Source organism: Nerophis lumbriciformis, linkage group LG20 (assembly GCF_033978685.3).
Source record: "Nerophis lumbriciformis linkage group LG20, RoL_Nlum_v2.1, whole genome shotgun sequence".
Taxonomy (NCBI): Eukaryota; Metazoa; Chordata; class Actinopteri; order Syngnathiformes; family Syngnathidae; genus Nerophis; species Nerophis lumbriciformis.
The window spans coordinates 24,371,047-24,397,500 of NC_084567.2; the positions used below are offsets into that span (position 1 = coordinate 24,371,047).

The 26,454-nt window shown below is 39.3% G+C and overlaps 1 protein-coding gene across 2 annotated transcripts in view; it reads right to left on the minus strand.

Annotated features, from left to right (window-relative positions):
- Positions 1-210: 210 nt before the first annotated feature.
- nadk2 (NAD kinase 2, mitochondrial) overlaps positions 211-26,454 on the minus strand; it is a 27,371-nt gene continuing 1,127 nt past the window's right edge. The window contains exons 3-12 of one of the 2 annotated variants that reach the window (XM_061980621.1): positions 26,389-26,454; positions 23,600-23,681; positions 22,775-22,858; positions 20,013-20,152; positions 19,823-19,916; positions 18,472-18,567; positions 8,441-8,496; positions 7,329-7,382; positions 3,857-3,980; positions 211-743 (exon numbers count right to left, since the gene is read on the minus strand). The exon at positions 26,389-26,454 is cut by the window's right edge and continues 23 nt beyond it. In XM_061980621.1, coding sequence (XP_061836605.1) covers positions 605-743; positions 3,857-3,980; positions 7,329-7,382; positions 8,441-8,496; positions 18,472-18,567; positions 19,823-19,916; positions 20,013-20,152; positions 22,775-22,858; positions 23,600-23,681; positions 26,389-26,454 — 935 coding nt within the window. In that variant the 3' untranslated portion in view covers positions 211-604. Of the gene's footprint in view, positions 744-3,856; positions 3,981-7,328; positions 7,383-8,440; positions 8,497-18,471; positions 18,568-19,822; positions 19,917-20,008; positions 20,153-22,774; positions 22,859-23,599; positions 23,682-26,388 lie in introns of both variants that reach the window. The other variant, XM_061980622.1, reaches the window with a different exon arrangement.

Here is a 26,454-nt window from a genome sequence, read left to right on the forward strand (position 1 = left end):
GAGGAGTCCCGATGATCTTTTCCGCCTCGTGCCAGTTTAATTTGGGACACTACTTTTAAAATTCATGCAATCGAAGTTCGTAGTGTACTTTTTGAAGTATTCAGCCTGAGTTGCATGTGCCAACTAAACTTTTTGAAAGTGTAAAGTTTCTTGAAATAAGGCTTTATAAAACAAGTGTGTGTAATGAAGTAAAAAGACAAAAAACCCCACATGACTTTTATTTAAAAACGGTGACAAGGAAAGATGGCACATTAGATGTCACAATACTGTTGAGGTACAAGATGCATGATTTTTCAATGTAAATCCATTTCAAGGTATTTCAAAAATGATATTTAATTTGTGAAAAAATAAAATCCTTATATATAAACCTCTCAATCAGCTTTGATCTCGCTATAAAAACACAAGACTTCCCATCTTGTGTTCTCATTAGCGCACTTCATTTTCGCCTACAGCTACAAAAATTCAAACCACGATTCAAAAATATCTTTGCACCAACTTTCTCCATCTCCAAGTGGAAAAGCTAATAAATAAGAAAGCAGCGCTTAACCACTACTTGGTGGGAGTGTGGGTTAAGTGGTTTTTAGAAGAAGTCAGTCTGGTGTGCTCAGTTGTCCAGAAGCACCGTGCGCAGCTGATCCTCCTCACTCATGCTGATTGTTGCAATGGCGCCGTCATTGAACTCGAACGACGTCCCGCCGTCCACCACCATGCAGGCGTCCCAGCACCGAGAGCGAACGCACACTCTGAAAGAGCATTTGACAGAGTTTAAAGGAGAGAACACTGGAGCTGTGTCTCACATCTAATACTTTTGTCAGTATACTTTTTGTGTACTTAAGTTTCTGAGTGTATGAAGAATGACAGTGTAGTGCACAGTTGTCAAACTCAAGCCCGCTACATCATTTTATGTGGCCCGTGAAAGCCTGGAAATAATGAGTTAATAAAGTACTTTACTAAAAGGTATTTGTTCTTTCCATTTTGATATTTAAAAACAACATGTAGTGCATGAAATTTCATATCTTTTCAACTTTAATTGAATCTCATAATGCAGCAAAATACAAACCCCGTTTCCATATGAGTTGGGAAATTGTGTTGGATGTAAATATAAACGGAATACAATGATTTGCAAATCATTTTCAACCCATATTCAGTTGAATATGCTACAAAGACAACATATTTGATGTTCAAACTGATAAACATATTTTTTGTGTGCAAATAATCATTAACTTTAGAATTTGATGCCAGCAACACGTGACAAAGAAGTTGGGAAAGGTGGCAATAAGTACGGTACTGATAAAGTTGAGGAATGCTCATCAAACACTTATTTGGAACATCCCAGGTGTGCAGGCTAATTGGGAACAGGTGGGTGCCATGATTGGGTATAAAAACAGCTTCCCAAAAAATGCTCAGTCTTTCACAAGAAAGGATGGGGCGAGGTACACCCCTTTGTCCACAACTGCGTGAGCAAATAGTCAAACAGTTTAAGAACAACGTTTCTCAAAGTGCAATTGCAAGAAATTTAGGGATTTCAACATCTACGGTCCATAATATCATCAAAAGGTTCAGAGAATCTGGAAAAATCACTCCACGTAAGCGGCATGGCCGGAAACCAACATTGAATGACCGTGACCTTCGATCCCTCAGACAGCACTGTATCAAAAACCGACATCAATCTCTAAAGGATATCACCACATGGGCTCAGGAACACTTCAGAAAACCACTGACATTGTCGCTACATCTGTAAGTGCAAGTTAAAGCTCTACTATGCAAAGCGAAAGCCATTTATCAACAACATCCAGAAACGTCGCCGGCTTCTCTGGGCCCGAGATCATCTAAGATGGACTGATGCAAAGTGGAAAAGTGTTCAGTGGTCTGACGAGTCCACATTTCAAATTGTTTTTGGAAATATTCGATATCGTGTCATCCGGACCAAAGGGGAAGCGAACGATCCAGACTGTTATGGACGCAAAGTTCAAAAGCCAGCATCTGTGATGGTATGGGGGTACATTAGTGCTCAAGGCATGGGTAATGTACACATTTGTGAAGGCACCATTAATGCTAAAAGGTACATACAGGTTTTGGAACAACATATGCTGCCATCTAAGCGCCGTCTTTTTCATGGACGCCCCTGCTTATTTCAGCAAGACAATGCCAAGCCACATTCAGCACGTGTTACAACAGCGTGACTTCGTTAAAAAAAAAGAAAAAAAAAAAGAGTGCGGGTACTTTCCTGTCCCGCCTGCAGTCCAGACCTGTCTCCCATTTAAAAATGTGTGGCGCATTATGAAGCGTAAAATACGACAGCGGAGACCTCGGACTGTTGAACGACTGAAGCTCTACATAAAACAAGAATGGGAAAGAATTCCACTTTCAAAGCTTCAACAATTAGTTTCCTCCGTTCCCAATCGTTTATTGAGTGTTCTTAAAAGAAAAGGTGATGTAACACAGTGGTGAACATGCCCTTTCCCAACTACTTTGGCACGTGTTGCAGCCATGAAATTCTAAGTTAATTATTACTTTGGATCCCACAACATTCACTTAGACTAGTGCTGTCCTATTTTGTCTGTGAGTATGAACTGATAAAACCTGCTCTTCGAAGACCACCAGAACAGCCCAGTTGCTATCGATGCATTGCTCTGAGGGTACAATGACTGATGAATGAGAATATACACTGCATGTGTACTTAAGAGTGGTTCCTGAAAGATCTAATTTTGACTACGTGGTGCTGCCAAATTGACTTATAGCTCACTTACAAGACACGACAATCGCAATATTCAGCCGGGTACTGATTATGAGCAGTAACAACATTCACAAACTTCTCGGCGTTATCACACTTATGTGCTCAAAAGACTAAGGGCCTGATCTATAATATTCAAATAACACACCCTAAACAACATGTGCAAATTATAAAATTGTGTGTACTATTAGTGGGCGTGTTGCGTGTGATCTACTAAAACCACATGTACAATTGAACAGTGGTGCAGACCGCCTTATTTAAATGTTTATTTTTGCGTGTACTATGCGGATTTCACTATGTAAACACCATCATTTAGTGCGCCGTTTTTCTGTTTGTAAACAAGCAGCAGACATTTTTTCTGGGCATTTTAGAAGCAGTCCTGCGGTGCATCGACAATGGAAACCACTTTTCTTTTTAGAGGGCGGAAGTTGTGGTCATGGTAGAGGCTGGCATTAACTGCGAGTGTCCACTCCAGAGTCCAGACGCAAGAAAATGCACATTACAAGAAGTTTTTTCACATTGGGGATATGTTAATTGATCTTTTATATGAAAAGACGAACGTCATTCTAAAACACCAGCAGACACCAAAACGCATCAATTTGTTTTAATCAGCCCCTTTAGTCATCCATCAGCTATAAAATTTGATTGCTAATATAGATTTTTTGACAGTTCATAAATGTTGACAAGCATACGTAGGCTGGAGCTGCTGCACAATCGCCTCCTTTTCTCGTAGCCGCGTGTAACCGTTTTTAGATATACTAAATAAAAACACAAAATATCGCTGGCAGTTTAATCTTAATCATGATAAATCACAGTGCGTGTCCTAAATAATATTTGCATCTTCCTTTCCCTGTATTGTGGGCATTCCGATGATCAGCATATATTCTGCATATTCATGAAGACAGACTCGCTAAAAGGATTGTGCACCTTATTCTGCTCACTAGAGAGACACCATCCTCTGCGCAGAAGTTTAGTATATCAGCTCTGCCTGTGCTATCACATTTGCATGCGTTTTAATACACGCAAACCTTTAGTCCATCGGGCTGTAGGTAGGTAAGGAAAAGTATGAATTGAGACAGCATTAAATTGTGTCATATTATGAATGGAGGAACATTGACTGACTTGCTTGCGAAGCCTCTCTGCCGGCTGCTGGAGAACACTCTGTTGACGATTGGCTCCCGAATGCTGAAGAACAAACGTCTGTCCTCAGGACTGAACACCAGCGACTCGTTGTACTCATCAGTAACTATACACACACACACACACACACACACACACACACATACAAGACAGTGAAAAGACTACAATGAATAGGAATTGTACAGGGTGTCCCGAAAGTCTGAACAAGTAATATACAAATAAAAACCACAAAATATATATTAATATTCAAAATAATACAATAAAAGAAGAAACTCTATTTTAATTGTATATATACTATTATTAGGGATGCAACGGTATTGTAGATACCCCGGTATTGCGGTTTCAAAGTCTTCATTATGCTGTGACGAAAAATAAAAAAACGAATACTTGGGAGAGTGTAGTTTTTTTCTGGTGCTTTAGCAGTGGCCAGGTCTGAAAATTAACTACATCCATCTCTCAGAATCCTCTGGGCAGCATGGGACCAGCAAGGTGGGGGCGTAGAACAGCGTAAGCAGGAAGTAAATGTTAGTAGTACATAAGAGGAACTGTTTTTGTGGACATTTCCTGACAATTTCATCAAAATATGTCCATGACAGAGTTATATTGCTAAGAAACACACAAACAAACACTGGTGAAAACAGAACCTCTTTGGCGGAGGTAAGAAAGTCTGCGTTCAGCAAAGCAAAGCGCGCCACTTTCATCACGATCGTTTCCAAGCCGATACAGACAGAACTCACCCAAAAAACTGCACACCCCAGGAAACACGAGTAAACTTAAAAGCTACTTGATAAATTCTCAATCCATCCATCCATTTTCCACCGCTCGTCTCTCTCTGTGTCGCGGGGGGTCTGAAGCCTATGCAGCAGTACTCTGGCAGAAAGCAGGGTACACCCTTGACAAGTAGTCACCTCATAAACTGCTACTCAGAAAAGTGCTTGAAGCCAGTGAAGCTAAACATTAGTTTGTGAGGTATTTAAGTTATTAAAAGTCTAATTGATTAAGTTTTTGAAGAAACTGCATTTTCTAAACTGATATAAAAAACTTAAATACATCCTGAATAAAAACAACTATTCCCATCCAATCTGATGGAGCTTAAGAGGTGCTGCAAAGAGGAATGGGCGAAACTGCCCAAAGATAGGCGTGCCAAGCTTGTGGCATCATATTTTTTTTTTTTAAACTTGAGGCTGTAATTGCTGCCAAAGGTTCATCAACAAAGTATTGAGCATAGGGTCTGAATACTTATGTGAATGGTATTGTTCAGTTTTTGTTTTTAATACATTTTCAAAACATGTACAAACACCGTTTCCATATGAGTTGGGAAATTGTGTTAGATGTAAATATAAACGGAATACAATGATTTGCAAATCATTTTCAACCCATATTCAGTTGAATATGCTACAAAGACAACATATTTGATGTTCAAACTGATAAACTTTTTTTTTTGCAAATAATCATTAACTTTAGAATTTGATGCCAGCAACACATGACAAAGAAGTTGGGAAAGGTGGCAATAAATACTGATAAAGTTGAGGAATGCTCATCAAACACTTATTTGGAACATCCCACAGGTGAACAGGCAAATTGGGAACAGGTGGGTGCCATGATTGGGTATAAAAGTAGATCCCATGAAATGCTCAGTCATTCACAAACAAGGATGGGGCGAGGGTCACCACTTTGTCAACAAATGTGTGAGTAAATTGTTGAACAGTTTAAGAAAAACCTTTCTCAACCAGCTATTGCAAGGAATTTATCATAGGGTTCAGAGAATCTGGAGAAATCACTGCACGTAAGCAGCTAAGCCCGTGACCTTCGATCCCTCAGGCTGTACTGCATCAACAAGCGACATCAGTGTGTAAAGGATATCACCACATGGGCTCAGGAACACTTCAGAAACCTACTGTCAGTAACTACAGTTGGTCGCTACATCTGTAAGTGCAAGTTAAAACTCTCCTATGCAAGGCGAAAACCGTTTATCAACAACACCCAGAAACGCAGTCGGCTTCGCTGGGCCTGAGCTCATCTAAGATGGACTGATACAAAGTGGTGTATGTGTTCTGTGGTCTGACGAGTCCACATTTCAAATTGTTTTTGGAAACTGTGGACGTCGTGTCCTCCGGACCAAAGAGGAAAAGAACCATCTGGATTGTTATAGGCGCAAAATTGAAAAGCCAGCATCTGTGATAGTATGGGGGTGTATTAGTGCCCAAGACATGGGTAACTTACACATCTGTGAAGGCGCCACTAATGCTGAAAGGTACATACAGGTTTTGGAGCAACATATGTTGCCATCCAAGCAACGTTACCATGGACGCCCCTGCTTATTTCAGCAAGACAATGCCAAGCCACGTGTTACATCAACGTGGCTTCATAGTAAAAGAGTGCGGGTACTAGACTGGCCTGTCTGTAGTCCAGACCTGTCTCCCATTGAAAATGTGTGGCGCATTATAAAGCCTAAAATACCACAACGGAGACCCCCGGACTGTTGAACAACTTAAGCTGTACATCAAGCAAGAATGGGAAAGAATTCCACCTGAGAAGCTTAAAAAATGTGTCTCCTCAGTTCCCAAACGTTTACTGAGTGTTGTTAAAAGGAAAGGCCATGTAACACAGTGGTGAACATGCCCTTTCCCAACTACTTTGGCACGTGTTGCAGCCATGAAATTCTAAGTTAATTATTATTTGCAAAAAACATCAAATATCTTGTCTTTGTAGTGCATTCAATTGAATATGGGTTGAAAAGGATTTGCAAATCATTATATTCTGTTTATATTTACATCAAACACAATTTCCCAACTCATATGGAAACGGGGTTTGTACATTAATGAGACATGAAATTAACTTTTTTGATTTTAGCAAATGGCTGCAATGAAGCAAAGAGTGAAAAATGTAAAGGGGTCTGGATACTTTCTGTACCCACTGTCGTGATTTAGAAGTAGCTAACGTTGGACGTTAGCCGCTAGCTAGCTAGCCAGCCAACTATGTTTTAAAGCACCTTTATCAGAGCGCCACTTCAGTGTTTGTAGCATCACCTTAATCGTTAGTTTTTAAGCCAAATTGCATCCATTCTCCATATTCTGTCTCCACGCGGTCTGCTTATAAGTACTCAGTGTGAGTGTATGTTGCCTAACATGCGCCTCTGCTCCTTTTACCAGCAATGTCACGACGGCGCGCCGTTATGCACGTTAAAAAAAACAAAAACGTGCCAGTATTGTTCAGAAGCAGTACTTTACCGTTTTTAATTCATTAGTACCACGGTACTTTATTAGTACCGGTATACCATACAACCTTTATACTGTACGTACATACACACATAAATCTGGGACGTTAAAGAAAATTATAGTGAACTACTTTTTATCAAGTTAACTTTGACACCTCTAACATACATGCATGCACGCACATGCACACGCACACAAACAAACACAAACACAAACACACTGCAGTGTTATAAACTCACCTTTTTCAATGAATTGGCGGTTTAGTGGAATATCAAGGCCAGTCTGATACTTTCCTAAAAGAACAAAGCTATGCTTTGATTAGGCTGGAGGCTAATGTTACATATAATTAAATGGAAACTGCACTTTTTTTAAAAAATTTTGCCCATTGTTTACAATCATTAGGAAAATGCATTGTAACTTGTAAATACACGTAAACAAAAGTCAGCTTACAGTGGAGCCAATGGGAGGTCCTCTATTCCGCCCATAAAACCCAATAAATGACCACCTAAGAACCGCCAACAATACTCCATTTAAGTTATGTGACCTAAATATTAACCAAGTATTAGTGATATTGTTATTATAAGCGCTAACGCAGACGATCTATTTATAGCAGCGATCACTACAGTGTGTGCCGATGTTCACATTGAGTGGTAAGCTGCTTTCTCGCTTCCTTGCTCGTCAAACTTTGTTGTAGATCATAAATCGTGCCTCTCACCTGGATAGAAGAAGACTGATGACGTATTCTGACAAGTTGGTACACTTTAACCGACAAATTAGACTCGGAAATGGCGAGAATGACACAAAGCCCTTGGTTCCATCCCTTGTCTCTTTGCGAGGATTATGGGTCATTCTTCATCTAAATGGGAATATATGAACATCCTAGCAGTCGGCATCTTAATGACAGCGTACAGTAAGAGATGTTTTATTATGTTTGTTGGCCTCTGCAGTGAGTACTAATCAATTATTTTTTTAAAGAAAAAAAATAAGCGAACGTCATGATGCATTTTTAAAATTAGAGCGCCTCCTACGCTTGAAATTATCAAAATACATAAATATTAAATGTGCCTGTTACAACATTACATATATACTTACAGCATATATATATCAAACCTTAATGGAGGTGTTTGTATGTTTTTATGTGCTTTATCGGCAGAATGGAGCGGCTCCCATGGGCTTATTGTAAGCAGACTTTTGATAAAATGTATTGAATATTTAGAATGCATAAAAAAAAAATACATCCATCGTCATAATGATTGAACAATAGGCAACATTTTTTTTAAAGTGCAGTTTCCCATTAAATGTTTCACATCATTCAGGTTTCATACTGTATGTCTGGAAGAGGACACATTACCTATTTTTAGGATCTCATTCACAGCTTGTTCAGCAAGTTTGTTGATGTTGTAGGACCTATGGACAGAAAGAAAGACAAATGAGTGCAAACACATTTCATCTCTCTCGGCATACTAAAATGCTCCAAATCGCATGTTGTGTGTGGAGAGAAGTTTGTTGTTCTGTCATTTAGATGAAATTCAAATGAACTATCCAGAACTTTCCATGGTGGCAATGAGATGTTTTTGATATTCCTGTATAATTATTGTGGGGGGGAATAGATTTTCAACACTTAGCACCACCAAAATAAAATGCATCAGCAAAATGGACATTAAAGTCATGCTGGACCTGTCACTCACACATAGGGATGGGTACTTTCACAAGTGAACCGATGCGGTACCAATTCTCAGTACCTAATAGAGATGCGCGGTTTGCGGGCACAACCGCGGAGTCCGCGGATTATCCGCGGATCGGGCGGATGAAATTAAAAAAAATTTGATTTTATCCGCGGGTCGGGTCGGGCGGTTGAAATAAAACAAAATTAGATTTTAAATAGATTCAGGCGGGTGGCAGTTAAACCAATTCGGAAATATATATACGGTACATAGTTAAATGTTGTTACCCACATACGAAAAACGAGCAGGCACCTGCTGCATATGCCACAACAGAAGAAAAAAGAAAAGAAAAGAGATGGACACTTTTACGGAGCTGAGAAGGGACGCCTCGCCGGGGTCCGGGACCGAGGCCCCTTCCCCCGAGAGGGCCCCACCGGGAGCCGTAGCTGAGGCGATCCGCGAGAAGGGCCCGACGCACGTCCAGGGTCACCACCGCACCGACACCCCGCCTCGTCCGCCTTCGCCGCGGCCGGCGTCACGCGCAGCAGGTAAGCAGCTTACCTGCCCGCCACCCCCGTGGCCGGGGGCTCGTAACAGGGGTCACTCCGCCCGCGCAGCTTACCTGCCCGCCACCCCTGTTGCCGGGGGCGCGTAACAGGGGTCACTCCGCGCGCAGTGCGCTCACGAAAGGGGTGGGGCTCACCCTGGTTGATATAGAGAGCAGGACGGTGGCCATGGAAGTCGGAACCCGCTAAGGAGTGTGTAACAACCCACCTGCCGAATCAACTAGCCCTGAAAATGGATGGCGCTGGAGCGTCGGGCCCATATACCCGGCCGTCGCCGGCAGCGAGACGCGCTTGGAGGTGCGCTCAGCGCGGCTCCCATATGATTGCGCACTGGTGTGCGTCTGGGTCGTGACAGCGTGGCACGCGAATGTCTGTGCTGCATTGGATCAGTCTCCTTTCTTTAACAGGCAAAAGCTTTATAACCTCACCATACCTGCCAACTTTTGAAATCAGAAAAACCTAGTAGCCAGGGTCCAAGGGCCGCAGGCCCCGGTAGGTCCAGGACAAAGTCCTGGTGGAGGGTTCAGGGCTTCGCCCCCCGACGCAAGATGATTATTAGCATTCAGACAGGTTAAAATGTTGCTAAAACCATCACTTTTCTATCAGTCACAGTGACTTTTCAAAACAAAAATATTACAGCAAAAATCATATGGGTTGATTGACATGTTTATTCTGTAAGCTAACTTCAATAGTTTGAAATTATTTTGACAGTTAATGCCAGTTATCCTGTCAACCTTTCACAAGACTTCAATTTGTTAATTGAAAGTATAAACAGTATAAACACTTTTTACAGTAAACAAATGGTAAAACAGTACTAAACAATTCCATAAAAAAAAAAAATTGGTGTCATTATTAACCTTCTGTCCAAGCTTGTATAATCTACTGCCTTGTTCAATTGTAAAAAATATTCTGTGCCTAAAATTCACATTTCTATCACAATTATCATACTGTAAACATGGTAAGCTAACTTCATTAAAATTAATAGTCCTGTCAATAGCATGGAATTACAATTCAAATGTAGTTTTTTTGTAAGCCTTTCAAAAGAATTCAAAATATGAAAAATTAATGAAAATTAATTTAAGCCATCAGACACTTGAAAAGTGGCACATCACATCTCTAATGTAATCATTTTAACTTTTCAACAGAAATAGCACTGCAAAAATATTAAGGACATACTTCTGTATTTTGGTAGTTATGCTGTCAACATTTAACAAGATTTCTTCTACTTGGACTTGAAAGCATAAATAGTATAAACACTTTTAACAGTATAACAGTACTAAACAATTCCAATAGATAACATTGGTGTCATTACCTTTTTGTGGCTAAAATCCAAATTTATTCTATCAGATTGATCATACTGCAAAAATGATATGGTAACTTTATGATAAGTTTACTTGAAGTGGCATAAAACACTGAAAGTGATTGTTCCTATAACCCCTTTGTTTCAAATGTTTGTTCCACTTGTGGCAGTCGGGCACCAGCATACCGTCTTTGACAACTTGAAGTGGCATAAAACACTGAAAGTGATTGTTCCTATAACCCCTTTGTTTTAAATGTTTTATGTCACTTGAAGTTGTCAAAGACGTGCTGTGAAATACAGCCGACAGGATTGCGCACCAAACACGAAGCAAGGCCAAAGTGCATGCATGGTGCAGGAGAACAAAGGACTTCTTTCATTTAAGGTTTGTGATAAACCATCAAACTCATTCGTTAAAAGGACTCTATAGTAATATAAAGCGAGTTTTCGCTTGCAACGGCATTAGACTTGTGTTTTTTTGTCCCAACATGGTCTTTTACATCGCTAATTCCTCCGTGTCCGATCGAAAAATCTTGTCTGCACAAGGTGCAATTCGCGTAGTTTTCACCCTTTTTTTTTTTAATTAATGAAAAACCGTATTTTTTATCACTGCAACCGTAACCCGGAATAGGTTGATGAAAACCGTACGAATTACGGGAAAACCGGAGTAGTTGGCAGGTATGCCTCACTAATGCCTTGCATCGTCTATATTAGATATATAACAACGGGCGGGTGCGGGCGGATGCGGTTCTGATCAAATGTTACATCGGGTGGATGGCGGATGGTTGACGACTTTCTGATGCGGTTGCGGATGAAATAATTGCCTATCCGAGCATCTCTAGTACCTAATAATCGATACTGGTACTCAACTGCACGCATTTTTGGTACTTTTGTATGTGTTCATGTGGTATTTGTTTAAAGGGGTCATGATTATGATTTTTTTACTACACTTCCTTGTGGTCTACATAGCATGTAATGGTGGTTCTTTGGTCAAAATTTTGCATAGACTATTTTTTACAGACCGCTTCAAACCACTGTCTGATGCACCGTTTGTAGGCAGGCTTATTTACGTGCCACTACTTCGACTGTGTCTCGACCCCGTCAGCCATGTTGTAGTTTTTAGCACTTCCATGTGGAGTCTACTGACTAGAGGTGGGAATCTTTGGGCACCTCACGATTCAATTATGATTCAGGAGCTACGATTTGATTAAAAATTGATTATTGATGCATCTTTAATTTATGTATATTATTGCAGTTTTACATTTATTTTCGTTTCACTAAATAAGCGTTTATCACTTGCAACTTTTAAAAACAGTGCTTTTGTAAGGCCATGTCCACATGAACAAGGATAGTTTCTAAAACGCATATTTGGGGTTAAAACGATCTCCATCCACACAAGTATAGTTTTAAAACTGTCTATGTCTACACACAAAAGCATACACTTGCTGTCATGCACATTTTGTCTAATCAGAAGCCTGGAAAAGCAGCCACAGCTGATTTGTTTGCATTAAACCTCTGTTATTATAATGTTTATTTTGATATACTAGACGTAGAAGGACATGCACATTATCTTTAAAACCAGCTTGCATTCATACAGAGCTCTGGGAACATTATGTATCTTATTTTTCAGTGTTTAAAGCACGCATGCACACCTGTGCTGCTGAAACCCAACACTCATGGAATTCTAACATGTTTAATCAGCCACATGGTAATACATTACATGTGGAGTGAAATGTACATTATTTCTAAAATCAGCACGCACTAACGAGCCAATGAAACCCTTTTGCATGTTTAAGTGCCTATATAAAGCGCACAAACATGCGTGTGCTGCTGCAAAACTCTCGTGGAATTATAAGGCATAATGATTACTATAGATATACATGTGCAATGAGGTGTATATTGTCTTTAACATTACCAAGGAGAAAGGATACGTCAAGTTTTTTTGTTTAGTTTTTTTAGGTGATCGGTTGCGTTAAGTGCGTGTGCACGGTCGCGCCTAGCTCCATCTACACAAATGGACGACACGTAAGTTAACTTCATGATCTGTCGCTAAACAAGGATTAAAAACATGAGAAAATGTTGTAGCTTTCTTATGACACAACGCAAAAAGTATTGCTTGTCAAAGTTGTCCCATCAGCTGGAGGTCCGACAGCAATCGTGACTAAAACAGTTGACTGTCAAATTGACGGTGACAGGAGGGTCGTGAAGCCCATTTTGATGAGTTTTTTTAATTTTTAAAACTAATTTTGAGTTAAAATAGCAGCATGTTTACGTTAAAACATACAGTAAATGTTCTTATAATGTTTTTAAAGGCAGCAAGGCAGTGTTGTTTGAGCTTTGGAAATGACAGCTTACCGTACAACCGTGACGTCAACGGAGGAGTACAAGTCTCCGTTTGTGCTGTGTACACGCATACGCTGAGTGGAGAGTTTTGGAACTCTACACTTTGCGTTTGCACAAGTCTGCGTTTTTAAGGACACAAATTATGCGTTTGTGTGTGGACAAGAGGCCTAAACTCAGAGATAAGTATGCGTTCATTAGGTATCCCTGTTCATGTGGACATGGCCTAATAAGAAACAGTTAAATTAATTCCCATTACATTAATCAAATGAATAGAAATGTGTTCAAAACTGGAACTTACGGTAAGTGCCTTAAAATAAGGAGCTGATCGGATCTCTCGGTGAGGTGGCCTGCTGCAGTCAGCCAAATTTTAGAACAGTCTGAATTACTTTTACAATAAATAAATCGATTGACATTTACTAATCGATTTTATAATCGTCCATGTCCGAATTGCGACACATCTAAAAATCGATTATTTCCCCCACCTTTACTACTGACAAATATAAGTTGCTAGTTGCTACGCTACTTTGTATGAGAAATGGCACCAGCTGAGGATGCATTTGCATGTACACGCCAGACTGCCCCACAACAAAAAGATAGAGGATAAATAAACTTATTGACTACAATAGCAGACTCGTGCAAAGTTCTTCGGCTAAACCTCTACACCTTTTTTGGCAAGAAGATAATGTGTGGGAATCTCCATATGTCAATAGAGATTGCTTTCACAGGATTGGGGTTACAGTTAGGGGGTTAACCAGAAGTTAACCCTAACCATTGGGGGTAAACCAAACCCCTCACCCTAATATGATTTAAAATTGTGCAGTTCGAACTGTAGACCAAACACAATTAAAACTAAAGTAAAAAGTGAAGTGAATTTATCCATCCATCCATCCATCCAACTTCTACCGCTTATCCGAGTTCGGGTCGCGGGGGCAGCAGCCTAAGAGAAGCCCAGACTTCCCTCTCCCCAGCCACTTTGTCCAGCTCCTCCTGGGGGGTCCCGAGGCATTCTCAGGCCAGCTGGGTGACATAATATGTGTTTAAATTCGCCAGTTGCATCCTTCGCAGTGCGCATTTGTGGAGTGCTACCGTCATCGCAGTGCGCGAAGACTGTCCAAATTAAAAAAAGCTCTAATTGGTTCTCGAATCCAGCTGACAAATGTGTCCTTTTCTCCAATTAGCAAGAAGTACACTTCACACCCTTACATATCCCAAGATCCTTTGCGCACTCAACTCTGAAAATTATTTTCAACATGGCAGTGCTTTGCGCAGCGAAAAATGCAACTTTAAAATGTAAGTATAGCTTTATTTATTAATTTAAAACACCTAAAACCAGACATGTCAAGCTGGGCTGACAGTAATGATATACATTTGTGTTAAAATACGAGACCTCGACTATCGCAATGTTGACTGACCTCCATGCCCTTTGCTCATTTCTTTCTTTAAGTAAAGCCTTACATCTTTTAATTTACTTTTTTAGGCCGCAAGAAGTTGACTTAATTATGTCTTATTAATGTGTGACCGGAATAGTAAATTATTGTAAATGTGTGCATCAATGTACCGATGTTAGTTACTGCTGTTTTTTGTGTACATTTTCATGTTATTTGAAAATGTTTACTTTTACAAATGATTAATATGATCCTGTGTTTAGCTTTTCTGTTTTGTTTTCTGATTTTGCTGTGAAGAACAATCAAAGAGTTGAACAAGGGAATTTAAAGGACAACAAACCAAAAATAAATGACACAAAACACCCCTATGGATAATCATTTAAAAACTGAATATTTTTATAATTTTTATAAATGAATAAACTTGCGCCGAAACGGCAGTTGTGATTAATTTCCTCTGTCTTCATTGCAAATAAGGATATGATAATAATATCATTATGCTATCCCAATTGATATCCCACCCAATATTTACTATTGCTGGGTATTGTGTTTCATCTGACATCACATGGACAAAGATAAGACCTTCTGGAGGAAAGTTCTGTGGTCAGATGAAACAAAACTTGAGCTGTTTGGCCACAATTTCCCAGCATTATGTTTGAAGGGTGAAAAGGTGAGGCCTTTAATCCCAGGAACACCAATTCCTACCGTCAAGCATGGTGGTGGTAGTAGTATGCTCTGGGCCTGTTTTGCTGCCAATGCAACTGGTGCTTTACAGAGAATAAATGGGACAGTGAAAAAGGAGGATTACCTCCAAATTCTTCAGGACAACCTAAAATCATCAGCCCAGAGGTTGGGTCTTGGGCGCAGTTTGGTGTTCCAACAGGACAATGACCCCAAACACACGTCAAGCGGTAAAGGAATGGCTAAATCGGACTAGAATTAAGGTTTTAGAATGTTGAAGAAACAAGTCCATGTCATAAAACCAACAAATTTAGCTGAACTGCACCAATTTTTTCAAGAGGAGTGGTCAAAAATTCAACCAGAGGCTTGTGGATGGCTACCAAAAGCACCTTATTGCAGTGAAACTTGCCAAGGGACATGTAACCAAATATTAACATTGCTGTATGTATACTTTTGACCCAGCATATTTGGTCACATTTTCAGTAGACCCATAATAAATTCATAAAAGAACCAAACTTCATGAATGTTTTTGTGACCAACAAGTATGTGCTCCAATCACTCTATCACAAAAAAATAAGAGTTGTAGAAATTATTAGAAAGTCAAGACAGCAGCCATGACATTATGTTCTTTACAAGTGTATGTAAACTTTTGACCGCGACTGTACCGTATGTATATAGCAGAGGTGTGGACTCGAGTCACATGACTTGGACTCGAGTCAGACTCGAGTCATGAATTTGATGACTTTAGACTCGACTTGACAAAATGTAAAAAGACTTGCAACTCGACTTAGACTTTAACATCAATGACTTGTGACTTCACTTGGACTTGAGCCTTTTGAATTGACATGACTTGCTACTTTCCCCAAAACCCAAAGATGAAAAAGTTATTCGGGAGCGCTCCGTATTTTTCATTGTGTACTTGTCTATCAGCGTTGCGTGTGTCAGCTGGTGTGCTGTCAGTACAACAGCCAATCAAATTAGATCTACTTTGTTTTCATCACACAGCATTCATCCAATCAAATTGCAGGACAACCAACGAAGAAGACATGTCCAAACCACACGCCAGTGAACAAAAAATGATACCTAAAATAATTTCGTTTGGGTATAAAAATTACGAGGTGGTCAACACAAAACTGTTTGCAGTATGCAACACATGCGGTTCGAAAATTACTGATGGAGAGGCAACAACTTCCAACTTCGTCCGGCATTTGAAGTTGCACAAAGAACGGTAAGTTTTGAATGTAAGATAACGTTTATTGGCTAAGTAACGTGACTTTTATTTGCTGTGTAGTTAAATCAGTGAGGCTGTAAACTCACTGCTAACGTTATAACGTTATTGCAAACACGGGAATCTGTTGCAGTTCACTACCTTATTCATACTTTTTGTTCAGTGATTTTTTAAGCAGGGTTACGTTAGTCAATATATCACACGTAACGTTAGACGGCGGTCAGCAGCACCGCATATTTTAGCCACCTAAAAAAAGACAAAAATAGTAAAAATAAAGGTCAGTTAAAATGTATACTATATTATGAATATGTGTACCGTTTTAGCTAGCTTTCTGACATACTGTTGGTTGTTTACCTCAGTGGTCCCCAAACACCGGGCCGCGGCCCGCTACTGGTCCGTGGATCGATTGGTATCGGGCCGCACAAGAAATATATATTTTTTTCTTTTCTTTTTTTAACTAAATCAACATAAAAAACACAAGATACACTTACAAGTAGTGCACCAACCCAAAAAAACTCTCCCCCCCTTTTGTTCTGGGCATTGAACATGAAGACTCTTCCTTCACTGTTCCGAGTGGCCATGAGAGTCTTGGCAGTGCCTGCCTCCAGTGCTCCAGTGGAGCGAGTTTTCAGCCATGGTGGCATCATACTACGCCCCCATCGTGCACAAATGACTGACAGACTCTTGGCTAATTTGGTCTTTTGCAAATGCAATGCAGCATAGGGCCCTGACATATAAAAAGTACAACTTTTTTGTTATGTTCACGTATATGTCATGTTTTTTCAATGTTAAAACTTTTGTACAAATAAGTACATTTGCACTTTATTTTTCAATGTGTTTGTTCTGTAAAGGAATGAGTTAATGTTTAAAATGACTGGTTAATAGTGCTATCATAAAGTGCAATGTCAGCACAATTTTCTTTCCTGCAATTTAAAATGCACTTGTTTTAATAAATAAATACAGCGTTTGAAAAGAATACACAATCTGTGTTAATATATTAGTCTGTGGTTAAAAGGACTTGAAAGGACTCGAAACTCAAAATGCAGGACTTAGGACTTGACTTGAGACTTTCCAGTCTTGACTTTGGACTTGACTCGGGGCTTGCCTGTCTTGACTCGGGACTTGACTCGGACTTGAGGGCAAAGACTTGAGACTTACTTGTGACTTGCAAAACAATGACTTGGTCCCACCTCTGGTATATAGTACCGATAAGAGTACCAATAAATACCGGTATTAGTATGGAACATCGACAAGGGTATTGTATCTATAAAATCTTAACGATATACATCCCTACCTGCGAATATTAAATCTAAAGTGTGGCAAACGTTTGGATATTTTAAAAAGAATGGTCAGTCGGATAAAAGTATGGCCTCAAGCCGGCGATGAGGGAACTAGGGATGCTAACGCTAGCAGAGCTACCATCTGGCAAGACAAGGACACTGATTTGAAAGCCTCCAGCCCCATCTTTGCGAGGTAATTACAGTATATACAATAATTGTGCTGAAGAACTAGCTTCACAGAAATCAGCAGAGTGGTATTTTGAAAAATATGACATTTTCTTCACTCAAGCTGCTGTTTAGTTTACTTTGTGGCACTTAATTGTATATTGCACTTGTGTTACTGTGGTGTTATATAACATCTGCTTGATGCACAGCTTGCTTTTCTATGTATTTAATTGTTGCTACCTGAGCAAACAAGAGTAAATACTGGTAGCTTTTACAAAAGTGTTTTGTTTATATCTTTTTGTAAAGTTTATGCATTGCAATGCCTTGAAACTGATGGTTTTACTATCCATTCCATCCATTTTCTACCGCTTGTCCCTTTCTATTTGCTCATAATTAATACAGGAACGGCCTGTTTAGATGTGTCTATTTAAAAAAAAAAAATATTATATTGTTCTGAGCTGATACATGATGTTCACAATGTTTTAAAAAGTATTTTAAGTATACTGTATCATAACCCATGTATCTATATTCATATCGAATTGCCATTGAAGGTAGAAATGCACACTCCAATCAATTACAATTTAGATTTTTCTAACAGCACAGGTTCTTACTGTATGCTTTACATTGAAGTCATTTTAAGTTAGTGTCCTGTCCCCTTGCAGCAAAAAGCTTTTCCTGTTATTCTTAACTGTAAGATCAGAGTGCTGTTCTAAGGCTGTAATGAAAAGTTATTAAAAGTGAAGGTAAAAATAAATATTGTGTATGTGTGTGAGTACCAAGCTTTGGATCCTGTTCCAGTGCAAATACTGAGGCCTGAACTCTTCTGCTTTTCCCATGGACCGTCATCCACCGAGATCTCATAGTACGATGCTCTGGATCAACAAGTAACAGAATGGGAGCTAATGTTGATGTTGTCACACAAATACACATACACACATTTGCATATATAGTATTTCAGACTATAAGGCGCACTCAAAATCCTTAAATGTTCTCAAAAATCGACATTACGCCTTATAACCTTGTGAGCCTGATGTATGGATTAATTCTGGTTGTCCTTACTGACCTCAAAGCAATTTTATTTGGTAACTGGTGTAATGATAAGTCTGACCAGTAGATGGCAGTCACACATAAAAAATACATGTGGACTGCAGGTTGAAGCCCCCTGTTCATAGAAGTACAGGTTAACAAGCAAGCCTAAAGAGAACACATTTCACCACACCTAGTGTGTGTGTGTGACAATCATTGGTACTTTAACTTTAAAACGTCGGTATTTCCTTGACAAAATAAAACATTACACACAGCGCTTAAAAATCTCTAAAAATGTTTTAGTACGACTTTGGTCAGCCACGAAGCCACACTGCTTGATGGATTGTCGCCGCATTACAGCTACAGTAGTCAGATGTGCTGTGCTTCAACATAGTATTATTATGGTGTGTGTATTAGGACCCCAAAATGGCACCTATTAGTAGACATTATCTGGCGTTTTGTATCAACTGATTATGCAAAACCGACTTTTGGTTCCTCCTGTTGTGTATTTGGGATCTGCATAAGTCTTGAATATGTGCGTGTGTCCGCCATTGTAGCCAGGCGCCGTAGTCAAGAAACTCCTTCTTTTTCTCTACACTCTTGTTGTGGGGCATTCATCCTCCGCTGTTGCCATTTGTAATATAAAGTAGCATACAGTTTTAACTTATCTGTCATTATCCTGCTATGAAAGTGCTAAACACTACCGGTACAACAAAGATGACAAGGAGAAGACGCTGTGGAAGTGGAGCCACGTAAAAAGGAAACACACACAAAACGGCAGATCCTGAAGAGATAGTCAGAAAGAGGCCTTGAAGATTGTCTGTAAAACATAATTTATGCAATATTTTGACCAAAGAACAAGCATTACATTATAAGTAGACCACAAAGAAGTGTTTTAAAATGTGGGACAAAAAAATCATAATATGACCCCTTTAATGCGCCTTATAATCCGGTGCACCTTTTGCATGAAAATAGACCTACCGTAAATAGACCCCCTCATCGGCAGTGCGCATTATAATCCGGTGCGCCCTATGGTCCGAAAAATACGATAGACACACACAAACACACAGAGTTGATAGGACTATTTTGTATAACAAGTACCTGGAGGACAAAGATTCTCCAATGAAGATTTCATTCAGGCTCCTGATGGGAAGAAGACTGGGCTTAGAGACGCTCTCATTCAGTATTCCCATCTCTGTAAACCAACCCAAATTACCAGGAGAACACAACCATTTAAGACCGATCTAAACAGAAACACCAGTGAAGTTGGTAATACAATACTGATACCTACTCTGCTGGTTGTCCATGGTGGTGATGCGATGGGCTTGACTGTGCTGCTCCAGGCTCAGCTGCTGCTCGTGCAAATCTAGAGGAGTAGGGTTTATGCCGGTGCCCTCAAGGTGCAGTCGAATCCTCTGACGCCACTGCCACCTATATGAGAACAGATGAGGTGAGGACCCAGTAGGAGCAAGGTAAAAAAAAATAATGCAAACTCCACACAGAGGTCTGAAATTATCTTTTTAAATAAAAATGATCTTGGTTGCACAGCAAACATGCCAACCACATAGCCTCTGTGTTGTACTAATCAACTTTCTAAGGCAGGGGTGCCCAAAGTAGGACCTGTGGGGCAGTCGTTTCGTTTGGCTTGCCAAAGGGCGGCTTCTTGAATGTATTACACATTCATACTGACCACTTTCAAGCTCCTGCAATCATTGGTGGCATGTCCACAAGGATAACCATTTCTCCAAATGTCCACTACCTAATATGTGCCAGTCTGGGCTAAACTCCTCACTTATGGTGCTGCTGTGTGCCTACAATTGCTGTGTTTGCCCCACAGCCCATTGGCACATTTTCACTTAGGTCCTTAGAGATAAAAAGTTTGGGCACCTCTGGTCTAAGGCTATACCAATGATATGTTATTTGTGTGTAACAGGTGCAGCTCACACACATGTACACCTTAATTATGCCTAGCGCTTCCGTCTCTATCTTCCGACCCTAGTTTGATCCCCAGCCAGCGCGAAGGGGGCGCATCAAGGCAGGTTACCTGTGCATCTAGCAGAAGGACTGCGATTACAAAGGTATTGTGTTTAATGTTTTACAAATAATAATTGTTCTTATTTTCAAATGTTAAAATCGGAATGAAAGACTTTCATTAAAGTTAGTTTAACTTAAGTTTGTTCTGTTTTTTTTTTTTAATAAGTATCATAACTAAAGTTTGTATAACAGTAAGGCAATGCTACTTTACTTTATTTACTGTACTGTACTCTTAAGATTGTCAGATACTGAAATAGATTAAAACAAGTTGATCAGCAGCCTGGAAAGGATGTAACACCTCCATTTGATCCTAGATTTGAGAAATAAAATCTAATACTTCAAATTAAAATGCAAAACTCACATATGTTTAATAATGACAATATAAGCACTTCTGCAAAAGAGATCACAGTATTAACTTTTGTGTCAACCTCAATTTTACTGCCCCCTCAGCATTGCTGTTAAATTATTATAGATCAATATATTATGAGAGTAACACCACTGGCTAGCATATGTTGCCAATAATGGTTGAATAAAACAGATTGTACAAAATATATTTACATTTTTCATAATTCCAAAATAAACTGCATATAAATTGTTCTGGCCGAATGAGAAGATCTGGTATACACATACATTTCTGTGCACACACACAAAAGTATTACTAGAGAAGTGATCAATTGTTTGCAGCTAAATTTTGTCATTAGCTGACCAAGCACACATCTAATGTGTGTGTGTGTTATGTGGGGTATAAATTACATGCTCAGAGTAGGAAAAGTGCGGGATATAATGCTTGGAACCTCAGGAACCTTTCAGAGTTCCTCCTAGCGAGGCGAGACTTTTTAATCTACCAGGAATCTTTTTGGGGGCGGGCTCTGCTGCCAAACGCTGATTGGTGGAACACAGTTGGGGGCGTTCCTAAAACTAATTTTTCAAACCCCACTACCGCCACTGAAATATACTGTACGTGGTGACTTGTTTATTTTTTATTTCTTGTGTATTTCTATTACAACAAACTTGACAACAGAGAGAAAGAAAAACGAAAGGAGCTTTCGAAATGCAGGAACTTTTGTGGGGCATCTTTGTGCTGAAGAACGCTAATCAGTAGAACTAATTTGGAGTGTTTTTACTCAGCCATAGTCTTTAATCTATATGCAGTTTAATGTTGTTTATTAGTTGTTACAAACTTCATTATGTTCCTTAAAGCTATGAGAAGTGGACAAACTCTTTAAAATTTATTTATGAAGTAGTATGAAGCTGAACTCGAAGCATCGACCTCACCTCCTTACTACTCTGACTTCATTGGATAAATGTGGAAAAAAGGAGGCAGGACACAATTGGTACAAAGGTAAATAACACTAAATATTAACTATTTACTTTATTACATGTTGTAAAATTAGTCAATGACACGCCCATTTGTGTAGTTATTAGCCTCAACCCGAGTGAACAGAATGCCAATGCTAACAAGCTAACGCTAAAGCCAATGTTGTTGGCCTGGGATAAACCCTGACATTTATTCTTTATATACAGGTATATTATTATTTAAATCTGAAAGGGACCAAAACTGATCACCTGACCCTCATGAATTCATCATTTACCGAGAGGACGACTTTCTGATTGTTGGACATTGCGGACAAAAGCCTGACTTTTTATGAACAAATCAATACACTTAATTATTTTTTTTTAATTATACAATCTTTTATATGATTGCTTTGTATTTAAATAACTTTTTAGTAAAAATAACTGACATAATATTGTCTGTTTATTTACATGGTATCAGTATAGAAATATAGTAAACCAGTCCTCCATACGTCATCAGCCTGATTTGTATAAACTACCCTGAACTGTGAAATGCGATGGAAACACAAACCACACATATCTACAGGAACCTACAGATTCAAGAATCAGATGTTCCAGAAACCAAAGGAAAAGGGAATATACAGCAGCTTTAATAGCGACGTAAAAGTGAAGTGTGACAAAAAGCAGTACACTGAAGAGGTGAATACTTATTGAGTAAATACGCACCTGAACTCACCACGGCAGAGTTTCCCAAGTGCCTCCGGGAATTTGCGAGTGTATTTAACAGGTAAGCACAGGTGACCTTCTGACCTTTAGTTGAAAGAAAAATGCAAAGAATGATACAAAAGTAAGATGGGCGGTTAGGTTAACATCTTGTTACTACCTGTGGAAAGTGGAAGAGGATGGTTACTGCAGGAGTTCAGGTTTCGACAATATAGGAGCTTCTCTGACAACATACCATGACACTAGAACGGGCTTGCTTTCTGACATCTTTAGCTTGTACTCTGCCTGATGTGAGAGTGACAATTGATGCTAGTAAGCCTGGTTAACCATTGCTAACAGGCAAACAATGCCTAGCAACAATAATAAACAACTACTTTCCAGCACTGAAAGTCCAAGAAGACAAGAGGTGTCAAAAGAGATAATCACAACTATGCACAAATATAAAAAAGATTGTAGCATTACAGGTACAGATCATACACTTACAGAATTATAAAGGAGCAAAACAATTTAGTAAAAATAAAGAACTAAGCTCAACAATGAGCTAATGCAGTTATCAGGATGGTAAGGAGACTCTTTAGGTGGCCAACTTTCTGCATTTAAACACCACACATTTTTAAAGAAAATGTATGCATCATTGCTGATTAAATTAATCATGACGTCAAGATATATGATGACATCACATTGGTTACGCCCCCACCGCCACATGAATATTGGCAATCTGGGGGAAACCCTGAAACTCCTTGTTGGTTTTACATGTGATAAAATCCCTAGAAAGTCTCTAGCAATCCAAGTCCAGCTTAAGTAGCGCTGTGTTGTGTTGGGTTATACCTCTCAGGGTCTGTGTTTACGCCGACAACTGGTTTGTCCTTGCTTAAAACCTTACTGGCAACAAGCAGCATTGTCCCATCACCTAACAAAACAAAGTGCAGTAAGAGAATAGGCATTATGTATTTGCATACTTGAACTTGAATCCTTTATTAGTAAAAATTTTTGGGCCAGTCTGCTTATTATGTATGCCAGCCCAGAACAAAAACAGTAGCACTTAAAGAATATTTTTTGTTCACATTATATTGCAAGTACATGACAAATACAGTGGTACGTTGAAACGATTAATCGATTAGAAAAAAAGTTTTAATTTATATTATTCTGTTGCCTCGATTAATCGTTTGATGAGTGCATTGCAATTTGGACAAAGACGATTATAAAATCGATTAGTATATGTCAATAAGCGATAATTAATGTATTTATTGTAAATTAAGTAATGCAGACAGTTCTAAATTTTGGCTGACTGCAGCGACCCACCTCACTAAGAGATCCGATTTATGTTCCAGCTACATTTCCATTAATTTAATGAATGTGGTAATTATTGTAACTGTTTCTTATTACAAATGCACTTTTTAAAAAAGTTGAACATGCTAATTTAGTTAAACGAAAAAAGAAATGTAAAACTGCATCAACATACATAAATTAAAGATGCATTAATAATTGATTTTTAATCGAATCGTAGCTCCTGAATCGTAATGGAATCGTGAAGTGAACCAAAGATTGCCCCCCTCTACTGCATAGACCACACGAGTGGTGGTGTTGGTGCTGTGATCTGCGTGGCGGAAAACAGCTGAGTTTTTATTTATTTACTTTCTTTATTTTTATTGATGCACATGTTAAAAAGTACACTTTCAACTAGGGCTGGGCGATATGGCCTTTTATTAATATTGCGATATTTTAAGGCCATATCGCGATACACGATATATATCTCGATATTTTGCCTTAGCCTTGAATGAACACTTGATGCATATAATCACAGCAGTATTATGATTCTATATGTCTACATTAAAACATTATTCTTCATACTGCATTAATATATGCTACTTTAAAACTTTCATGCAGAGAAGGAAATCACAACTAAAAAAATCACTATTTTTTTCTTACGATGTTGATCTGGAAATGTTTGCCTCTGCATTTTGATGGTGTGGGCGTGTGGCACCGAACGGAGATGTTGACATGCGGAGTAAGCACTGTTCATTTTCTAGCAGGTCACTTTTCAAATTATGCTACATATTAGCAGTAATGCTACTTTTTATAGCAACACTTTCGCCCCACACTTGACAAATTACGGTTGTCTGTTCGACATATTTCCACTTGAAGCCAAACCACCGCCAGACGATGGACCCCCTGCTGTTTTTTGGGGGAATTAATTATTCCTTCATTTGTTACCAGATTCGCACCTTCTTTCTCTCGTATTACCGCTAGCATCACAGCTAACGTTAGCCATGCAGCTACCTCTTTGCTGCGCGAGGGCGTATACGTATATGACGTATGTCGTGACAGTATGTGACGTGTGTAGAAGCTGCACTTGATGTCTGTGAGAAGGAGAGACAGGAAAGAGCGAGGAGAGCCTGTAGTGTAATGCCTGCAGCTAAAAGCAACTGCGTGAGAACGCATACTCGAATATCATGATATAGTCATTTTCTATATCGCACAGAGACAAACCCACGATATATCGCGCATATCGATGTATCGCCCAGCCCTACTTTCAACTTTGATGTGCATTTTTTTGAAAAAAATAATGAAGGTAATGAATGGCAAGCAGAAAAATATGTTTACTCCAACTATTTTTCATAAAATACACATTGAGGCTATAAGATGTCATCCATCCATCAATCTTCTACCGCTGTGTTTTATCCAATTATTGGAAGAAATCAATCGATTACTAAAATTATCAATAGCTGCAATCCTTAAAATGGATTGATGAGCATATAACAAACATTACTTTTCCTTAATCTTGTTGGCAAAGACAAGTTTGAGCGTAGAGGTAAGAGGAGAGGTACCTTTGCACTTTGCTTGCTTTTTCTTGAAATCAATAATGTATCTCACAATCTTTATTAAGTGTTAGAACTTTCAACTTTCTTCCGCCTCATGATGGATGATTTTCCAGCCGTATTCAAATTTAAAAAAGAAACATGCAGTGTAATTATCTTAAGTTAGCAAATAACTACTGAGTCAACCAGTGATGACGTCACAGAGGGACGGCGTGGCGCTGTTGGCAGAGTGGCTGTGCTAGCAACCTGAGGGTTCCTGGTTCGATCCCCACCTTCTACCAACTTCGTCATGTTCGCTGTGTCCTTGAGCAAGACACGTCACCCTTGCTCCTGATGGGTCGCGGTTAGGGCAGCTCCCACCATCAGTGTGTGAATGTGTGTGTGTGTGAATGGGTGAATGTGGAAATAATGTCAAAGCACTTTGAGTACCTTGAAGGTAGAAAAGCGCTATACAAGTATAACCCATTTACCATGTTGCTGGGAGAGAATGACTTCCGTGTGGAAAATTTAAAGCATGATAACACAGGCACATTTTGTAACTAAGACACCTTACAAATTGTTGGACTCAGGCTACGCTTTGAAAACACAACAACACTAAATAACCAACGCATGGAATTCTTTTTTTTGGGCACTTGAATCCGCAGAATGATATACGAGCAAACAGACTTGTTACGCGCAATGTTTGGCCGTACGATAATCAAGACGAGATCTTAAAAAACAGGTCAAACTTTTGCTGAAAATAGTCTTCGAAAACTAAAAAAGTACCACTGTAAATAGAAAAACCAGAAAAACCCTTACCTCCAGCAGAGATGATAGCATCTGCCCATTGCACTACATCAGTGTCATATTCACCCCTCTTCACCA